The following is a 19,736-nucleotide window of genomic DNA, read 5'->3' on the forward strand; positions in this document are numbered from 1 at the left end:
CTGCCAGGATATTTTAAGATTGAAATCGACAAAACTTGATCACAGGTAAAACGCTCAAAAAAAGAAGACTTCTCTAAAAATGACGTCAATAGTTGTGCTTCCTGTTTGTCCATCTCGTTATCGACATCGGCTATTGCGTTCAAGTGACATATCTTATATTTTGTATTTGTGCATGATTGTTAGAATAAAACTTCAAATATAGCCTCAGATACATTGCTAGAGATATTTAAAATGATTTTAAGATAGGTTGGTTAGCATGCGCCATATTTCTTTCTTCTAAATCCTGTGTAAACTTATGAATACCCGATGATGATGAGAATGTATAATTACAATTTATAAACAGTGGCACGACTACTAACATCATTTTTGGGGAAGTCTGGGCACGCCTTTTTCTTCTGAGCATTTTAACTGTGATCAAGTTGTGTCGATTTTAATCTTGAAACATCCTGACAGTCAGATCACCTAAAACAACAATCATGATTTTAAATAAGGAAAAAATAACTATATTTTCTGATAAAATCTTTTAAAATTTGACATGAATGACTCCTATAAAGCTATAGATGATAATTAACTAAATATCAGTAGTCTATCACTGTTATCACTCTTTTAATTAAATTTATAACATTTGTTCAGATATCGCTCCTTGCTAAATCAGAGAAAAATCATAACATATCTCAAAGTGTCAATATATTTGTATGTCGCCAGTTTTATAATTGGCACGTTGGGTGTAATTTATTGTAAACCATTCGAAGTGAAAAACTATCAGGAAAGTCAGATATTAAATTCAGAGCTGATGTATTCTATTACAGCGTTTCAAAGCTGTCAATAATTTTAGTAAAGCTATCAAGTTCTTAAACAGCTGTCAGGTAGCTATAGTTTGAATCCATTAGAGCAAATAAATTAGCTTTTACATATTGGTATTATTACAATATGTTCTCCGTGAGTTTGAAGGTATTAAAATTAGGTAAAATTTAGTACAGAAGCTGAGTCTAGCAACTTGACCTTTTGAAGGTCGTACACGTCGATCAGTCATTTATGAGTATTAGTTGAACGAAAATTCAAGCTAGGAAATATAAAATACAGAATAATCATCATGGAGAATGGGCATTGATTGTTGCACATGTATAACAGCAGAGCAGGCCGGGTTAGACAGTTTGAAAACTTCTCTATAATGTGCGTTCAACAAGATATTCAATGCTACAGAATTGCTCTCTTCCATATAGTTAGTTGTGAATAGTTTCACTAAACATACGCATATACTTAACTATGTACATGTACAAGGTAAATATGTACTTGTACGTGTAACAAACATAGAAAGCTTGCTATATTAAATCTATTAACAAGAGAACAAAACTGTGAATTAAATATATATTGACACTGCCTGGAGTCTTTAGCTTTTTAAGACAGACCCATTAATTGATGAATTGACTTTGTTTGTCAGATCTTGTCAATTTGTACACGAGTGATCTAATGGCTATGTACTTGGTGTAAGTTACATATTACAAATTAAAGATTACGCTGAAACAGCAATTGTATCTCACAGGGTATAATTACCGTATCTCACAGGCTATTATAGTGACTGTCTCTCACAGGCTATAGTAACTGTATCTCACATACCATAGTGACTGTATCTCACAGGCTATAGTAACTGTATTTCACAGGCTATAGTAACTGTATCTCACAGGCCATAGTGGCTGTATTTTGCAGACTATAGTAACTGTATCTCACAGGCTATAGTGACTGTATCTCACAGGCAATAGTGACTGTATCTCACAGACTATAGTGACTGTATCTCACAAGCTATAGTGACTGTATTTTACAGACTATAGTAACTGTATCTCACAGGCTATAGTGACTGTATCTCACAGGCCATAGTGACTGTATTTTGCAGACTATAGTAACTGTATCTCACAGACTATAGTGACTGTATCTCACAAGCTATAGTGACTGTATCTCACAGACTATAGTGACTGTATCTCACCGGCTATAGTGACTGTATCTCACAAGCTATAGTGACTGTATTTTACTGACTATAGTAACTGTATCTCACAGGCTATAGTGACTGTATCTCACAGGCTATAGTGACTGTATCTCACAGACTATATTGACTGTATCTCACCGGCTATAGTGACTGTATCTCACAAGCTATAGTGACTGTATTTTACTGACTATAGTAACTGTATCTCACAGGCTATAGTGACTGTATCTCACAGGCTATAGTGACTGTATCTCACAGACTATAGTAACTGTATCTCACAGGCTATAGTGACTGTATCTCACAGGCTATAGTGACTGTATCTCACAGACTATAGTGACTGTATCTCACAGGCTATAAAAGCTGTATCTCACAGGCTATAGAAACTGTATTTACTGTGTTTAGAAACTAGAAACTATGTTTACTAGATTTTAAAATATGGCAAGTCATGTTATGCCTTTCAATTGTGGTCTTTAGAGTCTCATAGTAAAAAGTTAATCATTTCCAGTAACAACCACAGTAAGGGGTCCCAAGTTTACTATATTGATGTAAACCTTTGACTGAAGCTGGTCTGAAATAATGCAATGTTATGCAGTCTTTAGGAATTTAGGGTAAAATATGATCGGTGTGCGTGTGTGGGAACTGGGAAGGTACAGCAATATTGGAAGAGAAGGGGTGAGGGAAGAAGGATGGACGCAAAAAGGTGTTTAATATTGTCTATGACTGCATAATGTTTTGGAGGCCATCCGACCCACAGTTTTCTATACTAAATATTATTCCAGTATGACAATCAATGCCATATCAATACAACTGCAACCACAGATGTAACCGAGTTGATTTTATACAAAAAAAGTATTTCACAGTTTGCAGGGAAATTGGAAAATCAATGTCTTCAACAAGGAGAAATTGTGACAAACATAGTGTTTACAAAATGACGACTAAAAAGTAATAATTTGGAAAAGCCTAAAATGTCTTGTTGCATAGAGTTGCGGGGTCTAGAAGAGAGCAAGTAAAGACTCTCCTCGATCTAACACAGCTCTCTTAGACTACTGATAAATGCAGCAGGAAAGGTGTCAGGTACTTCACACCCTTGTGTAGTATAACTCCACTCTGCAGAGCTTCAATGTTTGTGTTATTATAGCTCTAGTCTCATGTAAGTAATATATTTGCACAGTAAGTACACACATTTATAGTGAGCCAATTTATTTAACTTACACATAACCTGCTCAATAGAATAAAACCACTTACTTTCTGTCATGGTCAAGAACACATGCAGTGGTGGACGAACCCAGTAAGATATACGGCATGGTGCTCTGTTTCTGCGTGATCCACAAAGAAATCATATTTCCACTTATTTTTAAGTTTTTCAAACAAAATTTGACTGACGTTGGCTGTGTTTTCTTCTAGTTTTCATTGCAGTGCATTTTTATTATATGCTGATGATGAGAGAAAAGTTTCTCTATATTTACCACATTTACTGCTTTTATTATATATACATACATGTAGGCTTATATATATGCACAAGTGTTGCAAAAATAAACAAAACTTCTATAATAAGACGAAAAGCAGTGCTTAATACATAAGACTAAAATAATGAGTAAAATGTAGTCATATGCAATACTTTAAACCAGAATTATTAGAAACTCCAAAAAGCTAACTACCTACGCCTATGTTCTCGGACTATATGTTTAGACTATCCTCTATAAATTTAGCTAGTCTATTCTATGTACCATTTTGTAAGTTGTGAGTTTAAGCGTAAAGTCTTGATCGACTTAAATAGCTCCTGATCGACTTAAATACTCTCATGATCGACTTAAATATCTCCTGATCGATTTAAATAGTCTTATCCTGTACAGTTTCAAAACAATTAAGTATGACATACTTTGCACACCTGAGATTACGACGGTTAGTGTTAAATTGTCAAAATGGTGAAAGATCAGGTGAAACTGAGTAGAACCAAGCTGAGAACTTACTATTTCATAGAGCTTGTAAAATCTCCGCGTTATCTATACGCAAACATATATTATAGAGCAGAGATGGAAAGAGTATTTTGATGATAACATAGAAAAATACATAACTCGTGAAGCCATATTAAAACATTCTTCAGATAAAGATGAATCCAAGCTCTTTCTTGTCAGTACAGGAACACTCTTTTAGTTCACCCATTCTCCTCCACCAGCCATGGCAGCCATGAGAATTAACCGCTGTCCAGAATGTATCGCTTTCAGTGCTGCCGTGACCAGGACACGTCGTTCTGAAACCCTCACCCATCGCTTTCGGTTGACATTCTACGCATATTTCTTGCTGCTTGCGAAGCACCTGCGACCAGTAGACTGAGCTGCCTAAACACGCCACTCGAGTCGACGTGATCCTGTACGTCGCGCAGTATCTGTGAAAAATAAACCAAATACTTTTATTAAGAATGAGATCGCAATTGTGTCTAGTAGAAATTTGTAATGAGACACAGGAAATGCGAAACTCAATATAGTTTCGCATTTCCTGTGTCTCGTTAATAGCAACTCGTATAAAGATGTAACTTTATACGAGTAGTTAAAATACGTCATAACAACTCAAACGTTTACAGGCAATACAGTTTAGAGTATCAGCTCACAAACAACGTCCATTGCAGTGTCGGACACCAGGTGCGGGTGTTGTTTGACCCTAGTAAGGTTTCTTACTTACCCCTTACGCTTGATGCTCCTTGGCAAGTAGTACCTGTTATACAGGTTCTTTCTGATATCTAAGTGGGCATTGTAGTTGGTATAGTCTCGGAACTGTGCAAATGAAGCCGGCATGATTTTGGCAGTTTCTACAAAGTGGGTACAAAGATAATTAGAAGATTGGTGAGTGAGCACTCACGGATCAAGAATGATGTTTCCTTTGCTTACTGCAGCCAAAAGGTGTGCACATTTTGAGTGCATTGTTGCACCAACAAAGTCTCTGTGATCTTCGATGTACCATGCCTGAGCCCAGAGGCAAAAGAACTTCAATCACCTGATACATGCTAAACTGCAGAGATGCAATTTAAGGTTGAACACCATTCCTGTTACTTTTTCTTACTATTACTTTTTCCAGGGATTGAACCTGAACACGCTGTTCCCAAATTACAAGCCAGGCACTCCAGACCACTAGACCATATCTGCTCTCTTAGAAACATTGTAGAAAAAGGAAAGTTATCTAACAAACCGGACTCTCCGCAACATGCACTACTGCACAGTTAATCAACAGACTCTCCGCAACATGTACTACTGCACAGTTAATCAACAGACTCTCCGCAACAAGTACTACTGCACATCTATCCAATCAGAAATTCGGTAACAAGTACTATTGCACATTTAACCAAATCCAAGGGTTTCACAAAAGTTAGAATCTAAAAACTGCTGTCAACATAAAGAGATCAATTTTAAACTTTTTTAAAAACTTTCATATGACAAGTATATTATTTGCTACAGACTGGTTTAAATCCTAAGAGCTATTTATTATAGAATGCTATAAATTAATAATAATAATGGTAAACTCTCCATTCTAAACTTAAGTATACAACAAATCATATTTTAATACATAAAGACGTGCGGCGTATTTCAACTATTAACGATGAACTCGCACCAATTTTTTTGTAAATTTTATCAGAAAGTATTTTTCTATAATTTGCAATCGTTTGTTGTGTTTGAGGTGATCTGACTGCCAGGATGTTTCAAGATTAAAATCAACAAATCTTGATCAAGATTAGAATGATTAACTGTTGACTGATTAAACAGTAAATTTTAACAGGAATATAAATATCAGGGTTCAATTCCTATGTGTGGTAAACCTTTTTTCTAACGTTCAGAGGATGGCTTGGGCAGACAGACGAACAAGGTTACAGTAAAGACTAAACCGGTTAAATAGTGAATTTTAAAACCAGACAACAATTTTTTATGTAATAAACAAAGACTTCTGGTATTTTATAAAGTTGAAACTGGCGCAAACAGAAAAGAATGATCACTCATAACAGCGGGTGTAACCGTAACACTCAATTATCCATTCTCTTAACTTCTATCAATACAAGTGTCACTCCTGCAATCACGATTGTTTGTATAGTTGTGAGGCTTGTAATGCCATGAACCTCGGTGTTGAGCTAATTTAGTGCGGATTATACATAAAGGATAATACGAATTATACGCCTTTAATGACATATGTAATGCTGGGCAAGCAATTAGAGGGTGCGTGACTGCTGGTTCCTGCCCTTTCCAAAGAGCATTATTCAGTTATTCAATGACGTTATATAAAGCACTGACTATCCAATGACATAATCATGTCACAACATGAATGCTCTTACAAGCCAAATAGCTCTATGGCACGATGACCAGCTCGCTGCCCTTTAAGCTGTGGCGACACAATGTTTATATCAGCAAGTGCGTGTGGTACAGTAACCTATTAATAAGCTCTTTATTACCACTCGATGTTACAAGTAGCTGCAAAAACACCTGTTACATCATGTCAGCACACAGCTGGCATGATGCAGTGGCTAAGAAATTATTGTATTATTAATTAAAGGTTGACTTGCAACAAAATTCACATTACAGTTATTTTGTATCAAAAGCTCCACTATGTCTTACTCTGCTGTGTTCTAGGTGCAAAATATGTGGAAATGTGATTACAAGCTCTTAAAAGCTCAAAAAAGAACAGTTAATCGCCGCCATCCCGAGACCGCCGTAGATTAGAATCTCTTTCCAAAACAGCTCAAATGGGACGTAGTTGTACAAGATGGCTTCTGTTTACACTTTCACACAACCTCATTTGTTGAAATATTTTTTCAAATATACTTCACGCATTCAATAAAACTATGTCTATTGTTCTTACGCATCTGTTTTATCGTCATCGTAATGCTGTCACTTTCAGCACTGATATCTTATAACTTACTAAAAACTAAGTAACAATAACTTAAGTAAAAATTTGTTTAATTTTTTTAACCTTAGCTCGAAGGAGTACATATCATTGATTGATAATCCAGCCAAGCCTGTCGGTCACCTGTGATAATCGAAAAGTGCTGCAGAAATTATTTGCAAAGTATTAGGTCACATGATCAGATTATGACTAGACGATTAGACCAAGTCGAAACAAAACTGTAAAGTAGCGAGCATCTATATTTCGTACGGGGTCTTCGGTAAAACCCGAAGTGTTTGTCATAAACTAGTGCTACAAAATGTTTTTTATTGAGCCTTTTATTGGCTTTTAAATTCACGTGAGAACATCCCGTGGCAATACAATAACCAAATGTAATGACAACGTCAGAGAAATAAACTGATTCCGAACTACGGCAGCTTTTCGTTTTTGAGCTTTTAAAAGCCTGTAATCACACTTCTACATATTTTGCACCTACAACACACCAGAGTAAGACATGGTGAATCTTTTGATACCAAATAACTGTAATGTAAATTTTGTTGCAAGTCAACCTTTAACTTTTTAATAAGTTTCTATTTGTTTGCCTTTGGATGACCTTCGCTGACTTGTAGAAGGAATAGCTTATTCCTATGTCTACATAAGAAAACTACCAGGTCAGAGTAATAGGTCAAGTGTTTGTTTAATCTCTATGTTTAATATTAAAACTTTCTTTCATTTATTAACTTTCCATATTTAATAAGAGCAGTAGATGTGGTTAATAGTAAATATAAAAATACCTTTTCCCTCATCATCAGTACACAATGAGAATGAACTGCAATAAAGGTTTTAAAAAAAACACAGCTAAAGCCGGTTCAAATTTCAGTTTGAAAAACTTCCAAAAAAGTGGCAATATGGTTTCTTTCTAGATCAATTGAAACACATTAGTCAAAAAAAGTGCACCATCCAGTATATCTCATAACACTGGTTCTGTCTCCCTGTGTGTTTTTAGACAATTACAGAAAAATGTTGTTCTATTCTACTAAACAGTTTACATGTAAGTTAAATAAATTAGCTCACTATAGATATATGTACTTACTGTGAAAGTAAGTTACTTACATGCAATTGAGACTAAAATTACGATAACACAAACATTTAAGCTTCGCAGTATAGAGGCTGACACTAGACAAGGGTGTGAAGCAATTATCAGTTATCTAAAAAGCTGTGTTCCAGAGAGCAGAGTTTTTACCTGCTGGCTTCTAAAGGCCGTGTAACTCATAACATTGATGCATTCATTCATCCATTTGTTAACATGCATTAGCGAAATACATGTTTTAACAAATTACATATTCCACTAACAAATAGAAGTTTGCATTAATCTTGCAGGCTGCAGCTTTCAATGGTGTTTACTCGGGTAAGTTCAGTTTTTCCAGGTACTCACAGCATATCTGCAGCTTGTGCGGCATTACAAGAGATTGTAAACACGTAATAAATAGGATTACTAACACACCAAGGCTCTGTAGCTCGAGGTAAGACACTACCAGTCAGTTTGCTACCTCGGCAAGCTCGATAACATTTAAACAAATGCGCCAGCTAAACAGTGATGTCTGCACAAAGATTCACTCCTGCCTGTTAAACCATAACTGTCACGAACAACTTTTATCGTATGTACTAGGTAAATCAGACACGCTGATTCCGATTTTGTACTCCAAATAAAGATTAGTCCACTAACTTTCCGAGAAATGAAGGATTTTTTACAGCGTTTTAGTATCGGTCTCGAAAACAACACGATCGGCATAACAAGCTCCGCCCATAAATACGTGACGGAACCTAGCTTTTTAGGAACAGAAGTTACGTAGGGATGTTTAGACCGATTTAGAATAATAAAGATGGGTGTTTTAAAATCCATTAATATCTAAATTCAACCTTAAAAATAATATCAGTCTTTTCTGAAAGGTAGATAAGCTATTTAGCATTGCATATTTAAAAAAGCGCTATAATAACGCTAGCTTGTGATGAAACCGCGCTTTTTGAGCTCATTTTTCTCGGCGTTCAGCCTATTTAAACGTCCTGTAACAAGCTACGAGCAATTTTAAATAGTTTATATACCTTTCATAAAAAACTGAAACTATTTTACAGGCTGGATTTAGATAATAATGGGCTTTAAGACACCCATCTCTATTATTCTAAATTGGACTAAACATTCCTAACTTCCTTTCCTGAAAAAGCTAGGTTTCGTCACATATTTATGGGCGGAGCTTGTAATGCCAATTGTGTTGTTTTCGAAACGGATATTGAAACGCTTTAAAAAAGCCTAAATGACTTTGAAGGTTAGTGGACTAATCTTTATTTTAAGTACAAAATCGGAATTAGCGTGTCTGATTTACCCAGTAAATACGATAAAAGTTGTTCGTGACAGTTATGGTTTAAGTAGGAGGCTTGAAAAATCTGTAGAAGTTGATGCAGGAAGCTTGATGGCTGCTACATCCGTGTCACATTTAAGGCGTCCCAAAGACAATGTTTGCCATGCTGCTTAATCTTTCTTCTCGTGTCAAACATTAAAGTCTAATCTGTTCTTATAAGTATTATATTAGGTTTGATAGATAGTCTCTCCCGAATGCGTCTGGTTCCAAGCTACAGTGCAGCCCGAAGTGTCACTCGAAAGAAACAACTCTTCAATTTGTTTCTATTGTGCGGATAATACAAATTTGGAGTTGTACACTCGTTGAGCTACCGTGAGATAAGTGTTTCCATGGGCATTCGTGTGTTGTGGATTAACACATGGGCTTTGTTAGAAAAACTATGGGATTCTACTCCAGATCTCACAGCGGTGAATTTCTGTCTTACTTAGCAGCATGCTGTCGAAATGGGAACAACTGATGTGTAAAAAATGTTTAAAATGGAATAACTTGCGCAGCGTTTTTGTGCATCATTTGCAAGTGCCGTTTTCATCTTTCGCATGCACGAAAATTTTGCTAGTTAAAAAACTAGCTTGACCTTTTTGGCTTCTGCTGTTTTAGTGGATGAAGTAAACTCGCGGATTAACCGCGTCAAGGAAACATAGCGATAGTCTTGACAGTTTTCTATTGTCAACTTCACAGGGGTCAAAGCATGTCAGTAGCTACTACGACGCGGCTTACAGAAGCCGACAATTCTCAAATCTGGGCGATTGCAACGGTGGTCAATTGTGTCTCAACTGCAGCGTTCAAGGAGGCTATACTCTTTGGAGTTTGCCGTAGTCATATGACACTGTACACAAGATAGGGTCGGCCTCTTTAACGGATAGCCTATGTGTTCACATATAGTATTTGCTCACACAGCTATTCAGGTTTATACAAACAGATTGTCTTCTGCGAACATCGCATTCTTCTGATACTCTCGACAGCAGCTGACATGCAACAATTTAGACTTACAAATGTGATTCTCATCTACAAGAAGGGTTACTAAAACTATATAGAGTAATACCTTGAAATACGAGTGTCCGGACATACGAGAAATTCAAGATATGAGGAAATTTCCGAGCAAAATTTTGCTTTGAGATGCGAGACAAATTTGAGACACGAGCAAATGAGGCGGTTCCCGGTGCGGCTGCTAGGTAGCCGAGTATGCAAAAGGCTATTTACTGAAACAGCATGACTTGGTCTTTCTCATCAAATCAAAAAGGATTTAAATAGGCCAGCTAAAAGGGAAAGTGAAAGCAAGTTTAAAAGCGAGGTAAAATGCTCGAAGCGGGAAGAAGATGAAAGAAAAACGAAAACAAAATTAGAATTAGTTAAGTGTAAAATTAACTCAAAATTAACTCAAAATTTTCAAGTATGTTCACAGTAAGCAAAATTAATTGGAACAATTAAAAACAAGTTTCATCATAATAATATCTTGTTTTAGGTGTTTTTTTTCAGAGGATGAGAATGGATTACTTTGTATTTAGTTATTTTACATAAGGAAAATGGATTTGAGATATGAGTGAATTGACATATAAGCTCGTAACTGAAGGTATTCCCGCACTTAATTACTAGTTTCTTTAGTTAAAAGCTTGACTTAATAGTCATAGCAATTTGCAATTTAAAGTATAACTTTTGAGTAAAACCCGCATAGAGTCGAATAAATTCAAAAAGAAATTTAATCACGGTGTGGCTGAAAATGGCATGCAGCACACGAACGGACTGTTTCTATATTCATAGTGACACGTTTTTCTATGCTAGTCATTTCCAAGTATTTAGAAAGATTATCAGTGCAGAAGTTGACTTGTATAATGCGACTGGTCAGCCCAGCGCCTGTGTCAATATCTCGGTGTCTCTAAACCTCTCTTGACATATTTACACAAGTTACAATGAGCCTTCCATTGTCTTTAATAATTAAGAAACTGGTGAAATACGTTATCAAGGCGTGTCGTTCTAACTGGATAATGCACGACTTTGATATCTCGTTCAAATTCCAATAGAGTTATGAACTCTCTTACAACCTAAAATATTTGTGAGCAAGAAGCGAGCGTTTCTTTCATGATTTCTGACAGAAAAAGGATGCCATGGATCATACCGATGTTATTTCAACAAAAGCTACAACTAATGTTGTTTTAGTTTTTTCAATGCAAAAGGAATATCATTTTACTCCGAAAGAGTGCATTTATAGTTATGGATTACTTCATTGGCAATAATTTTGTTCTAAACAAATGTTTTTCAACTCATGCCAAACAAGAATCATAAAACAAAGAAGTTATTATTTTCCTTTATTTATTTGTTTCTTGAAATATTGTTTTCATATTTTTTTCACATTCTTGATTTGCTTTTGTTGGCAATATCCTGTAAAATAAATTTAAGGTCCAATCAAAACTCCAACCAATTCGATGGCAAAGAAATTCAATTAGAAAAGCGGACAGAAACAAGCGCAGTCTTCCAGAAAGGGAGCCATGTGTATCCTAGTTAGAATTGCTTATTCCACCTGTGCATGAACTTACAGTCAGTCGATCACTGACTAGACAAGTAGGGCAGGTGCTGCTATCTATCCTAGTTTCTTAGCCATAGTGTCTATGTTGTGACTTTTCTGTCAGTTGCACGTGCTAATAATCTAGGCTATGGCAACTGTTCTTCACTTCTCAACACAATCATGAGCTGTTTTCATGAAATCTCTTGGCCTTGAGCTAGTTATGACAGCAAATTCTTATCTCAATATAGTCTCAATCAGTTACAATAATCATTTCGTATGTTAAAACTGTCATACGTTAAAGTATATATTTCTTATAACACGTTGTCTTGTGTTAATTTATTATAAAGCCTTAATTCAATGATAAATATTTTAAATAATTACATCTAGTATTAGAACAACGGCAGTATGCAGAAGTATGTAAGCAAAGTGAATATAAAAACCTACTATATTTAAAAACTAAAATAATAAACAATAAAAAAAGATTATTATTGTTATTTTACTTTGTAAATACATGATTGGAAGAAGCTCGGCGCTATTGAAGTTCAATAATAAAAATACGAGTATACAGCATAAATTATTCTAATGCTTATAGTTTAAATTATAGTATTTAGGTACCTGTTTATTATTTTTATTTTGTATATTTAATTTAAAACAGATTTTTTACATTTTGCTACAGAACTGTAAAAACGAGACAAGGATTTTCTCTAAAACCATGTCATATATTGTATTGTATATTGTATTGTACATGTATATACAATATACATTGTATACAAGGTAGTATATAAACATTTGGCTGAACACGTCGACTTATTGTAATAATTCAAAAACATTAGAACATGTAACAGTTACATTTTAATACATTAAATATTATTAACATGGCAAATCTTGAGGGCAACTATTCTAATGTGAGGCTATCACATTAGTAGGGCTTTGAATGAAGCAATTACATGATACTTCAGCTTAGGAGTTGTGTACCCATGTCATAAAGTATATCATCTAGTTGATACATAATCGACTAAGAACTTCAGCTATTGAAGTCATAGGTTTTTGAAACTTCAAATCTTTTTTAGATGCGACCCGGCGTTATCGTAGTATTTATGCTAAAATTTGTTGAGCCCTTGATTAATGATTGGGTATTTTTGCTAATCTTTGTAAGAAGTAGCAAATAGGTAGAGCTAAGGCTAAAAGTTATGAAATCGTTTAATAGCCGTTGGCAGTTTCATTACAGTGCTGGTGAGTGCAGTCATGAACCTGCCAGAAACTGTATGATGAAAATCTCCATTAAAACCTTAACTGAACACTTACATGTAGGCTCTGCATATTTCTTGTATTCTACGGCCATAACAGATTGATTGATGGCATTACTGCCAAATTGACATTTGTGTCAATCACTATCATTTTTCTATTGTGCAGAGTTGGAATTGTGTGCACGTTGAGATAGCGTGCAATAAATGTCTCAACGGATATTCGCATGATGCGGATTAACGTGGGCGCTTTGTTAAAAAGATAATAATTTTTGCACCAGAAGTCATAGCGGAGTACTCGTCTTTTCAAATCGAAATAAGAATTTTGACAAAAGGAGATTATTGAAAATGTGTGAAATGTTTAAAATGGAATGGCTGGCATGGCATTTTATTTCACATCATTCACAAGTGTCATTTTGCATCATTCGCATGCATAAAACATTCGATTTTTTGCGGGTAACAAAACTCGCGGATTTTTGCAGTAGCTATCTTGCGGGTAACTTGCGCATCATCCGCATTATGAAAACATAGTGAGCCGTATAACTGATAAAAGCAGATTAGATAAAGCTTGGAAAGGTTAAAAGTGTAATAACATTACTTTTGGCTGTTGTTTTACTTACCAAAATCAACCCTCCCTCTCGCTCCCAGGTGTCTTTGGCTTTTGCACTTTTCACCTTTGCAAACGGTGTTTTCTTTGAGAACAGGGCACTTTTTACCACCATTGCGGGGCTCCTGTATCACTTGACGCTGTCGGGTTTTTGTTCCTAGTCCACAAGGTTTGCTACACGATCCATAGTCTTCCCACTCACCAACCACACAATCGACAGCTGTAAGTCAGATCGGTATCCATGATAACAGGCACTCGAGGGACTGCTGAACAATATGCATGCCAAGAACTGTAGCAAGCAATGATATTATGTTTTAACTAGTATCAGTGTACTGCAGCTAGATGCTTCTGTTTCATTGTTTGCTACAAGCAATGCAGCGAGAAAGACACTATAATGAAGACATAATCTTTACATATACGAATAGCGAACAGCATAGCACTAAAAGCAAAGGAAAAAACTTTGACACAAAGCCGAGTTGACATAAAGTGGATTAAATCTGCGGGCAACAATTTTTGCTACGCAAAATATTCTCAACATAAGTCAAACTAAACAAGAGTTATTGATTTATTTCAGAGGGTCAGACACCATGTAGGCAAATAGGGAATAAATAAGGAGTTGCTTTTCCAGCTTTTCAAAAGCTTAACGACACATAAGCTGGGTAATGTCTTTGTTATCATGATGTCATGATCTGTGTATATAGATAATCGAGAGCTAGTAAAGGATCTCTATAAGATTTCTCTGCATAGACGCTTGTGTGCATGGCAACAAAGACTATGCAATCGCCACTACCATTGCTTTTAACACACAAAATCAAAAATTATCACTACGCAAGATTATGCTTTTTTTGGTCAGGCTACAAGCATAGTTTTTCAACATTTTGAACAAATTTTTTAGAAAAATTATAGATAAAAAAATGATGAAATAATGTTGCAAGTGTTGAAATAATTAAGTTGGAAACAAAGAGATAAAATTATGTTTTACAGGTTTATGCCACCAGCCTGCAGAGTTTAGGTTTTATAACCAACTGTCAATGATGCTGACACTAAGCAGCAAGTGTCTGTTCTCTATCCCATAAAATTCCTTTTTATTATTCCTGTTATGGCTTGTGGTCTTCTATACACTAAACCATCCTGCTTGACAGATATCAAGAGCATTGTTTATATGAGAAACAGGAGCTAGGTGTAAATTTGGTAAGATGTTCAGGTCAACTCTGACTGAGATCGCTGTTAAGTCTTGAATTGAATCATTGAGTTACCTGCTACACTTTTCAGCACACCTCATCCCATTTGTAACATACAGCAGGTAGTCTTACATACAGCGGGTAACCATGCATACAGCAAGTAAACTTACATACAGCGGGTAACCATGCATACAGCAAGTAAACTTACATACAGCGGGTAACCATGCATACAGCAGGTAAACTTCCTATCGCTGCTAATAAGTATGGAGGACCACTGCACCCATACTAAGGACCGTGTCTACAGTCCTTACTATGAGACACAGTAGTGTCCCACAGTCCTTACTATGAGACACAGTAGTGTTCCATAGTAAGGACTATGGGAAACTACTGTGTCCCATAGTCCTTACCCATGAGTTACTGTGATGAAGAAAAAATTTAGAAAGAAAATTTGAAAGTAGATGTTCAAACACTGGGACAGACTGACAGTGTCTCTAAGTATATTATAATCATAGATTCTTTGTAGGAGGACAACTATAAATATGACATGTTAATTAATCAATTCAAAGTGATATCAGGAAGATATTTTGTTTGTTGTTAACACCTATTTAAATCGTTGCTGTTGGTTTCAGTAATAATAGACCGATCAAATTAAAATTCTAACATTTGTGAGCTTCTAGGTCGCTGTATAATTAAATTACCATGTTCAAGACTACCAGTAGATAAACCTGTCAGTTAAAAGGTGATTACAAACCTAGTTTTTATCAAAGACTCAGTTATGTTTGTTGTCTGAAATGAGCTATTTATTACTCACGCTGTTTGCGTCTCTGAAGCTACACAGGCTACGAATAGCTAGCAAACTCTTTGTGTAAAACTCAACCCATCTCTGGCTAGTTTTACAGCCAGTATTGTTGGACACCTGCCAACAGTTGTCTGTCAAATCAGGCGTAGAGTACATTTTAGCTATAGAGAAATATACGCAATAATTACAGAAATAAGGCCTTGTTACGACAAGAGAGATATGAAAAAACTTGACATTTGAATAATGTCATGTAATTTTGCAATAATATTGTGTTTAGGAAACTCATTTTGTAGTACAGAAGAAAAGCACGTGTTCAAACAATTTTAACCAAAGAGCGTAACATTAAGCACATCGCGTTTGTTTGACATGCTCAATCTGTAACATGAAAAAAGCCTTTTTAACGCTTCATTAAGTGTCTCAAAGCCACTTTGAAGGCAGTCGTTAAGATCAGGTGACCTCACATGTCTGCCAGCATAGCAACACACACAATAACACAATGAGTACACAACGCCATCACTGACAAGTGGGCTTGCCCTTAAAATGTGACCATTCTACTATTCAACAAATAACATTCTTTATATCTCGCAATGACAACAATGCTCTACCTCTGTCAGAAAATTAGATTTACTCTTATAAGGCACAGCAATGAGGAGTAGATTATTGATATATTTGGTTATTCTATGATGAAAGCAAGCACTTTGGACTACATTTTAAATGTATAAATTTGCGATAAGCTCACGCTAGGAATAGAATGAGATGAAAGATGGTTATGCCAGGAAGAGTAGAGACAATGCGCGGCAGCATAGAAATAGTGGTAGGCAGATGCTATGGTGATTGATCATGAAGAGGCGAGCATCTCGAGATTGTATCTGAACTCTCAAGTGCTCTAACGAGTAGCATTGATTGGAGACATCGCAGGAGACGTTATCAAGTGATCAATGACCTAAGACCAAAAGATCATGTCTAATTACATTGTACGCTCCCATTATCTAGCTAATCTACTCAAATCTAGCTAAAGTTCTAGAGGTCTCCGCAGTACCTGTCTTTTAGCAGCACAATTCCAGGATGGAAATTTTGTTGCGCAGCTTGAAGAGTGGGACAACTCTCTGGTGGGTCTTATCTTCTTCTTATACATGCATGCGTTTGTACACGCACTTAAATATGGAGAAGTGGGAGTTTTATTTGCTGCACGGATAACGGTAAAGTTTGTCCATAAAAGTAGTTCCTCATATTTTACAGTCAAGGGAGCAGCCAGTTATGGAACTAAATTATTTTATTGAATACTGTTTTAATGATGAGTGTCCAAACATACATGCAAAGCAGCAAGGTCATCCGGTAGCCGTCTCCACAAACCAAAAAACTTATTTCAGCAGTTTTATACTGAAGACTACTTGTGATACCCATTCTTTAAACGAACATTTTACATCGCTGACAGTTTTTAGACCACCCAAGGTTCATCTAGAAACTATTTTATCCCGAACTTCTAAGATTATTTTAAAAATTAGGTGGCTCAACAGCGAATCACGCGAGATCATGTCTATACAAATATTTAAGATTGAAAGGGATTTGGTAAGCGTTCAATGACTGACCCAGCAGCATACGCAGTACAACTTTCTGTAAAGTTGGCAATAGGTATTTGAGCGAGTTTTCACACCGGCAGACGCAAACAGGTGCTTTCAACACCGCCTAATCTACGAATAATGACCTCTGCTCTATCATTTGGAGATCTCTTCTAAAGATATTCATGTTCTTTCTCAGGAACAGGGCAAATATTGCTTCAGTACAGGTCAATTATGTCTCAAAACATAAAAATGTACTGGCTAGCTTATGTTACACTTTGTGAAGCGGACCACCTGATGAGACGAGTGCTATGTTTCAAGCACTCCACCACGTAACATAACAATGCAGTAACATAACTAAATGACCAGAATAAGGCATGTAATCTGAACATCTAATAGCTGCCTTACTCGCGTGTAGCGATATTGTGACCTAAATCTACTCAGTTGTTAACTTTAGAGGTACGACGAAAATTAACTACAAACCTTGACATTCTACTGTATAATCCTCACAACAGTCATTCATTTCCAGACAACTTGCGTCACAAAAACACCGTCCGAAGCTTGAGCCGCCTTCTATTTTTGGACCTGTGCCGAAGCAGGTGCTGTTCTTGCCGCTACAGCACATTCCCGCGCATCCTCGCTGTAGTTGCTTGGTCTCCTTTGTCCACCAGATCTGGTTTAGCAGCGCAGACTCCGCCGTGCATACCGCTACATAAGAGGTGATGATAAGAAGGCTTGCCAATAGCTTACATTTATTGTACCCCATGTTTCTTATCGGCTCCAGAAAATTTATGTGAAGCTGTAATGCACTCGGTATGCAGAATGAGACCGGCCCTATTTCTCTGTACACACCAGATCCTTAGACTTCCTACACAGATCTGCCCATACCTATTGTGTCCAGTTTGTAAAGACATGGGCGGGGCTTAACTATGTCCAGTACCAATCATATCTAGCCAACCTTCGTGTCATTGGTTCAAATATTACTCTCTCATGATTGTTACTTCATTGAATCGCCCGCAGCTGGCCTTGTGTATAAGCTTTGTTAGGGCAGCAGGCGAGCAAACAATAAGGTAATTAAGGTGCAGCAAATTATCATATATAAATAATTGAAACAAAAAAGTAATTATTTATAGATGCTTATAAAAAATATTTGGGATGAAAATCTCAACAGCAATTTAAACCACAGGTATGGCCCTGCTGTAGGCAAGGACGGTAAGGCAAGCCCATTTGATGAACAAATTCTCACAAATAATTTTCTATTATTGTTAGAAATTTTCCACAGACCCTTCCAAGAGTGCAGGAAATTTTAGCTTTTGTGGAGTATTCTTTCCCGCTTCCTTTTAACATGACATTTTAGTCAGTTATATTTATTAACAGTAAATTACTTCAAAACTGAATTACAGTAAAAGGATCGATTAGTAGTGCGAAAAGTCATGGGAAAACACTTTCTATTTTTTATCCGTTGGTTTACAGTGCACGCTTTCATCTTGCAAAATACAACAAAAATATATTACAAAATATATATTCCGTGACACCAACATACTACACCTACCATCATATATTTCAGTGTATGAACTTTCTGTTATTACAACCTACAATTCACTATCCCAACTCATCCGCATTATATTACCAACAATTAAAACACTTTTATTCAACTCATTCAATAATTCCTGATATCTGTTTTCTCATTTTTATTTTGGAATGTAACAAAGAACATAATTTTGTCGAAGATTACTAATAATAATAATAATAATCATAACAATAATAATAATAATAAATGCCAATAAAAAGTTATGCATACTGATTTCAACTCACATTGCATCAGTACATCAGTACATCAGTACATCAGTACATCAGTACATCAGTACATCAGTACATCAGTACATCAGTACATCAGTACATCAGTACATCAGTACATCAGTACATCAGTACATCAGTACATCAGCACATCAGTGCATCAGTACATAAGGTCATGAGGTCATAAGGCCATGAGGCCATGCTGTATTTCGTACAAGGATTAAAATATTGCTCTAAAAATTACTTGATTCAAGCCGGCAGATGAAGACTGATAACACAAGTAGCATCTTCATAGCTCTCATGACGCATCTTTAAATGCACCGGCAAGAAATGAATACGAGTTAGATTAATAACTACAAAAACTTTCCATTAGGCCTTTAATGCATAAAAAGGAAACTTTTTTCTCAAAAAAAAACAGGATTGGAGTGTAAAAGCAGCTCAGATATGTTCAACAATTTTGAATAGAGATTAATTGGTCACGAAGTGGCTTGCTCTTAAGAATTATATTGGTCAATACGCATGCATCTGGTCGTCTGGAACAGCTGTTTAGCATCTCTGTACCCTTCATAAATATCAATCAACAATGTAATGCCGTTAATACATATATTGTACATATGGCTTCAATAGCCTGACAGATCATGAGCGAGAAAAGACAACTCCTAATCTATAATAAACGTCGTAGTCCTGCTTGAAACTAAGTTATAAAACAAACGTCGTGACTACGGGAAGTTACGATAGAGACTTTGGCTTACGAAGGTAGAAAATACCTACTTATAAGAATATCACTACTA

The 19,736-nt window shown here is 36.0% G+C and overlaps 1 protein-coding gene across 1 annotated transcript; it reads right to left on the bottom strand.

Moving 5' to 3' along the window:
• Window positions 1-3,439: 3,439 nt before the first annotated feature.
• LOC137391169 (somatomedin-B and thrombospondin type-1 domain-containing protein-like) lies at window positions 3,440-18,015 on the bottom strand. The gene is made up of 4 exons (XM_068077546.1): window positions 17,632-18,015; window positions 13,623-13,829; window positions 4,658-4,784; window positions 3,440-4,364 (listed from the first exon to the last, which is right to left on the bottom strand). Exons 1-4 carry the CDS (start codon window positions 17,912-17,914, stop codon window positions 4,079-4,081), a joined length of 903 nt encoding a protein of 300 aa, XP_067933647.1. The 5' UTR covers window positions 17,915-18,015; the 3' UTR covers window positions 3,440-4,078.
• Between the last annotated feature and the right edge of the window lie 1,721 nt (window positions 18,016-19,736).

Source organism: Watersipora subatra, chromosome 3 (genome assembly GCF_963576615.1).
Source record: "Watersipora subatra chromosome 3, tzWatSuba1.1, whole genome shotgun sequence".
Lineage (NCBI taxonomy): Eukaryota > Metazoa > Bryozoa > Gymnolaemata > Cheilostomatida > Watersiporidae > Watersipora > Watersipora subatra.

What these genes read in the sequence shown, in the direction of transcription:
- LOC137391169 (XM_068077546.1), bottom strand. Translation starts at nt 17,914, where the DNA reads ATGGGGTACAATAAATGTAAGCTATTGGCAAGCCTTCTTATCATCACC. An exon ending in TTATACAGTAGAATGTCAAG is followed by an intron (nt 13,830 to 17,631) that starts GTTTGTAGTTAA and finishes TCTGACTTACAG; the next exon opens with CTGTCGATTGTGTGGTTGGT. An exon ending in GAGAGGGAGGGTTGATTTTG is followed by an intron (nt 4,785 to 13,622) that starts GTAAGTAAAACA and finishes CCCACTTTGTAG; the next exon opens with AAACTGCCAAAATCATGCCG.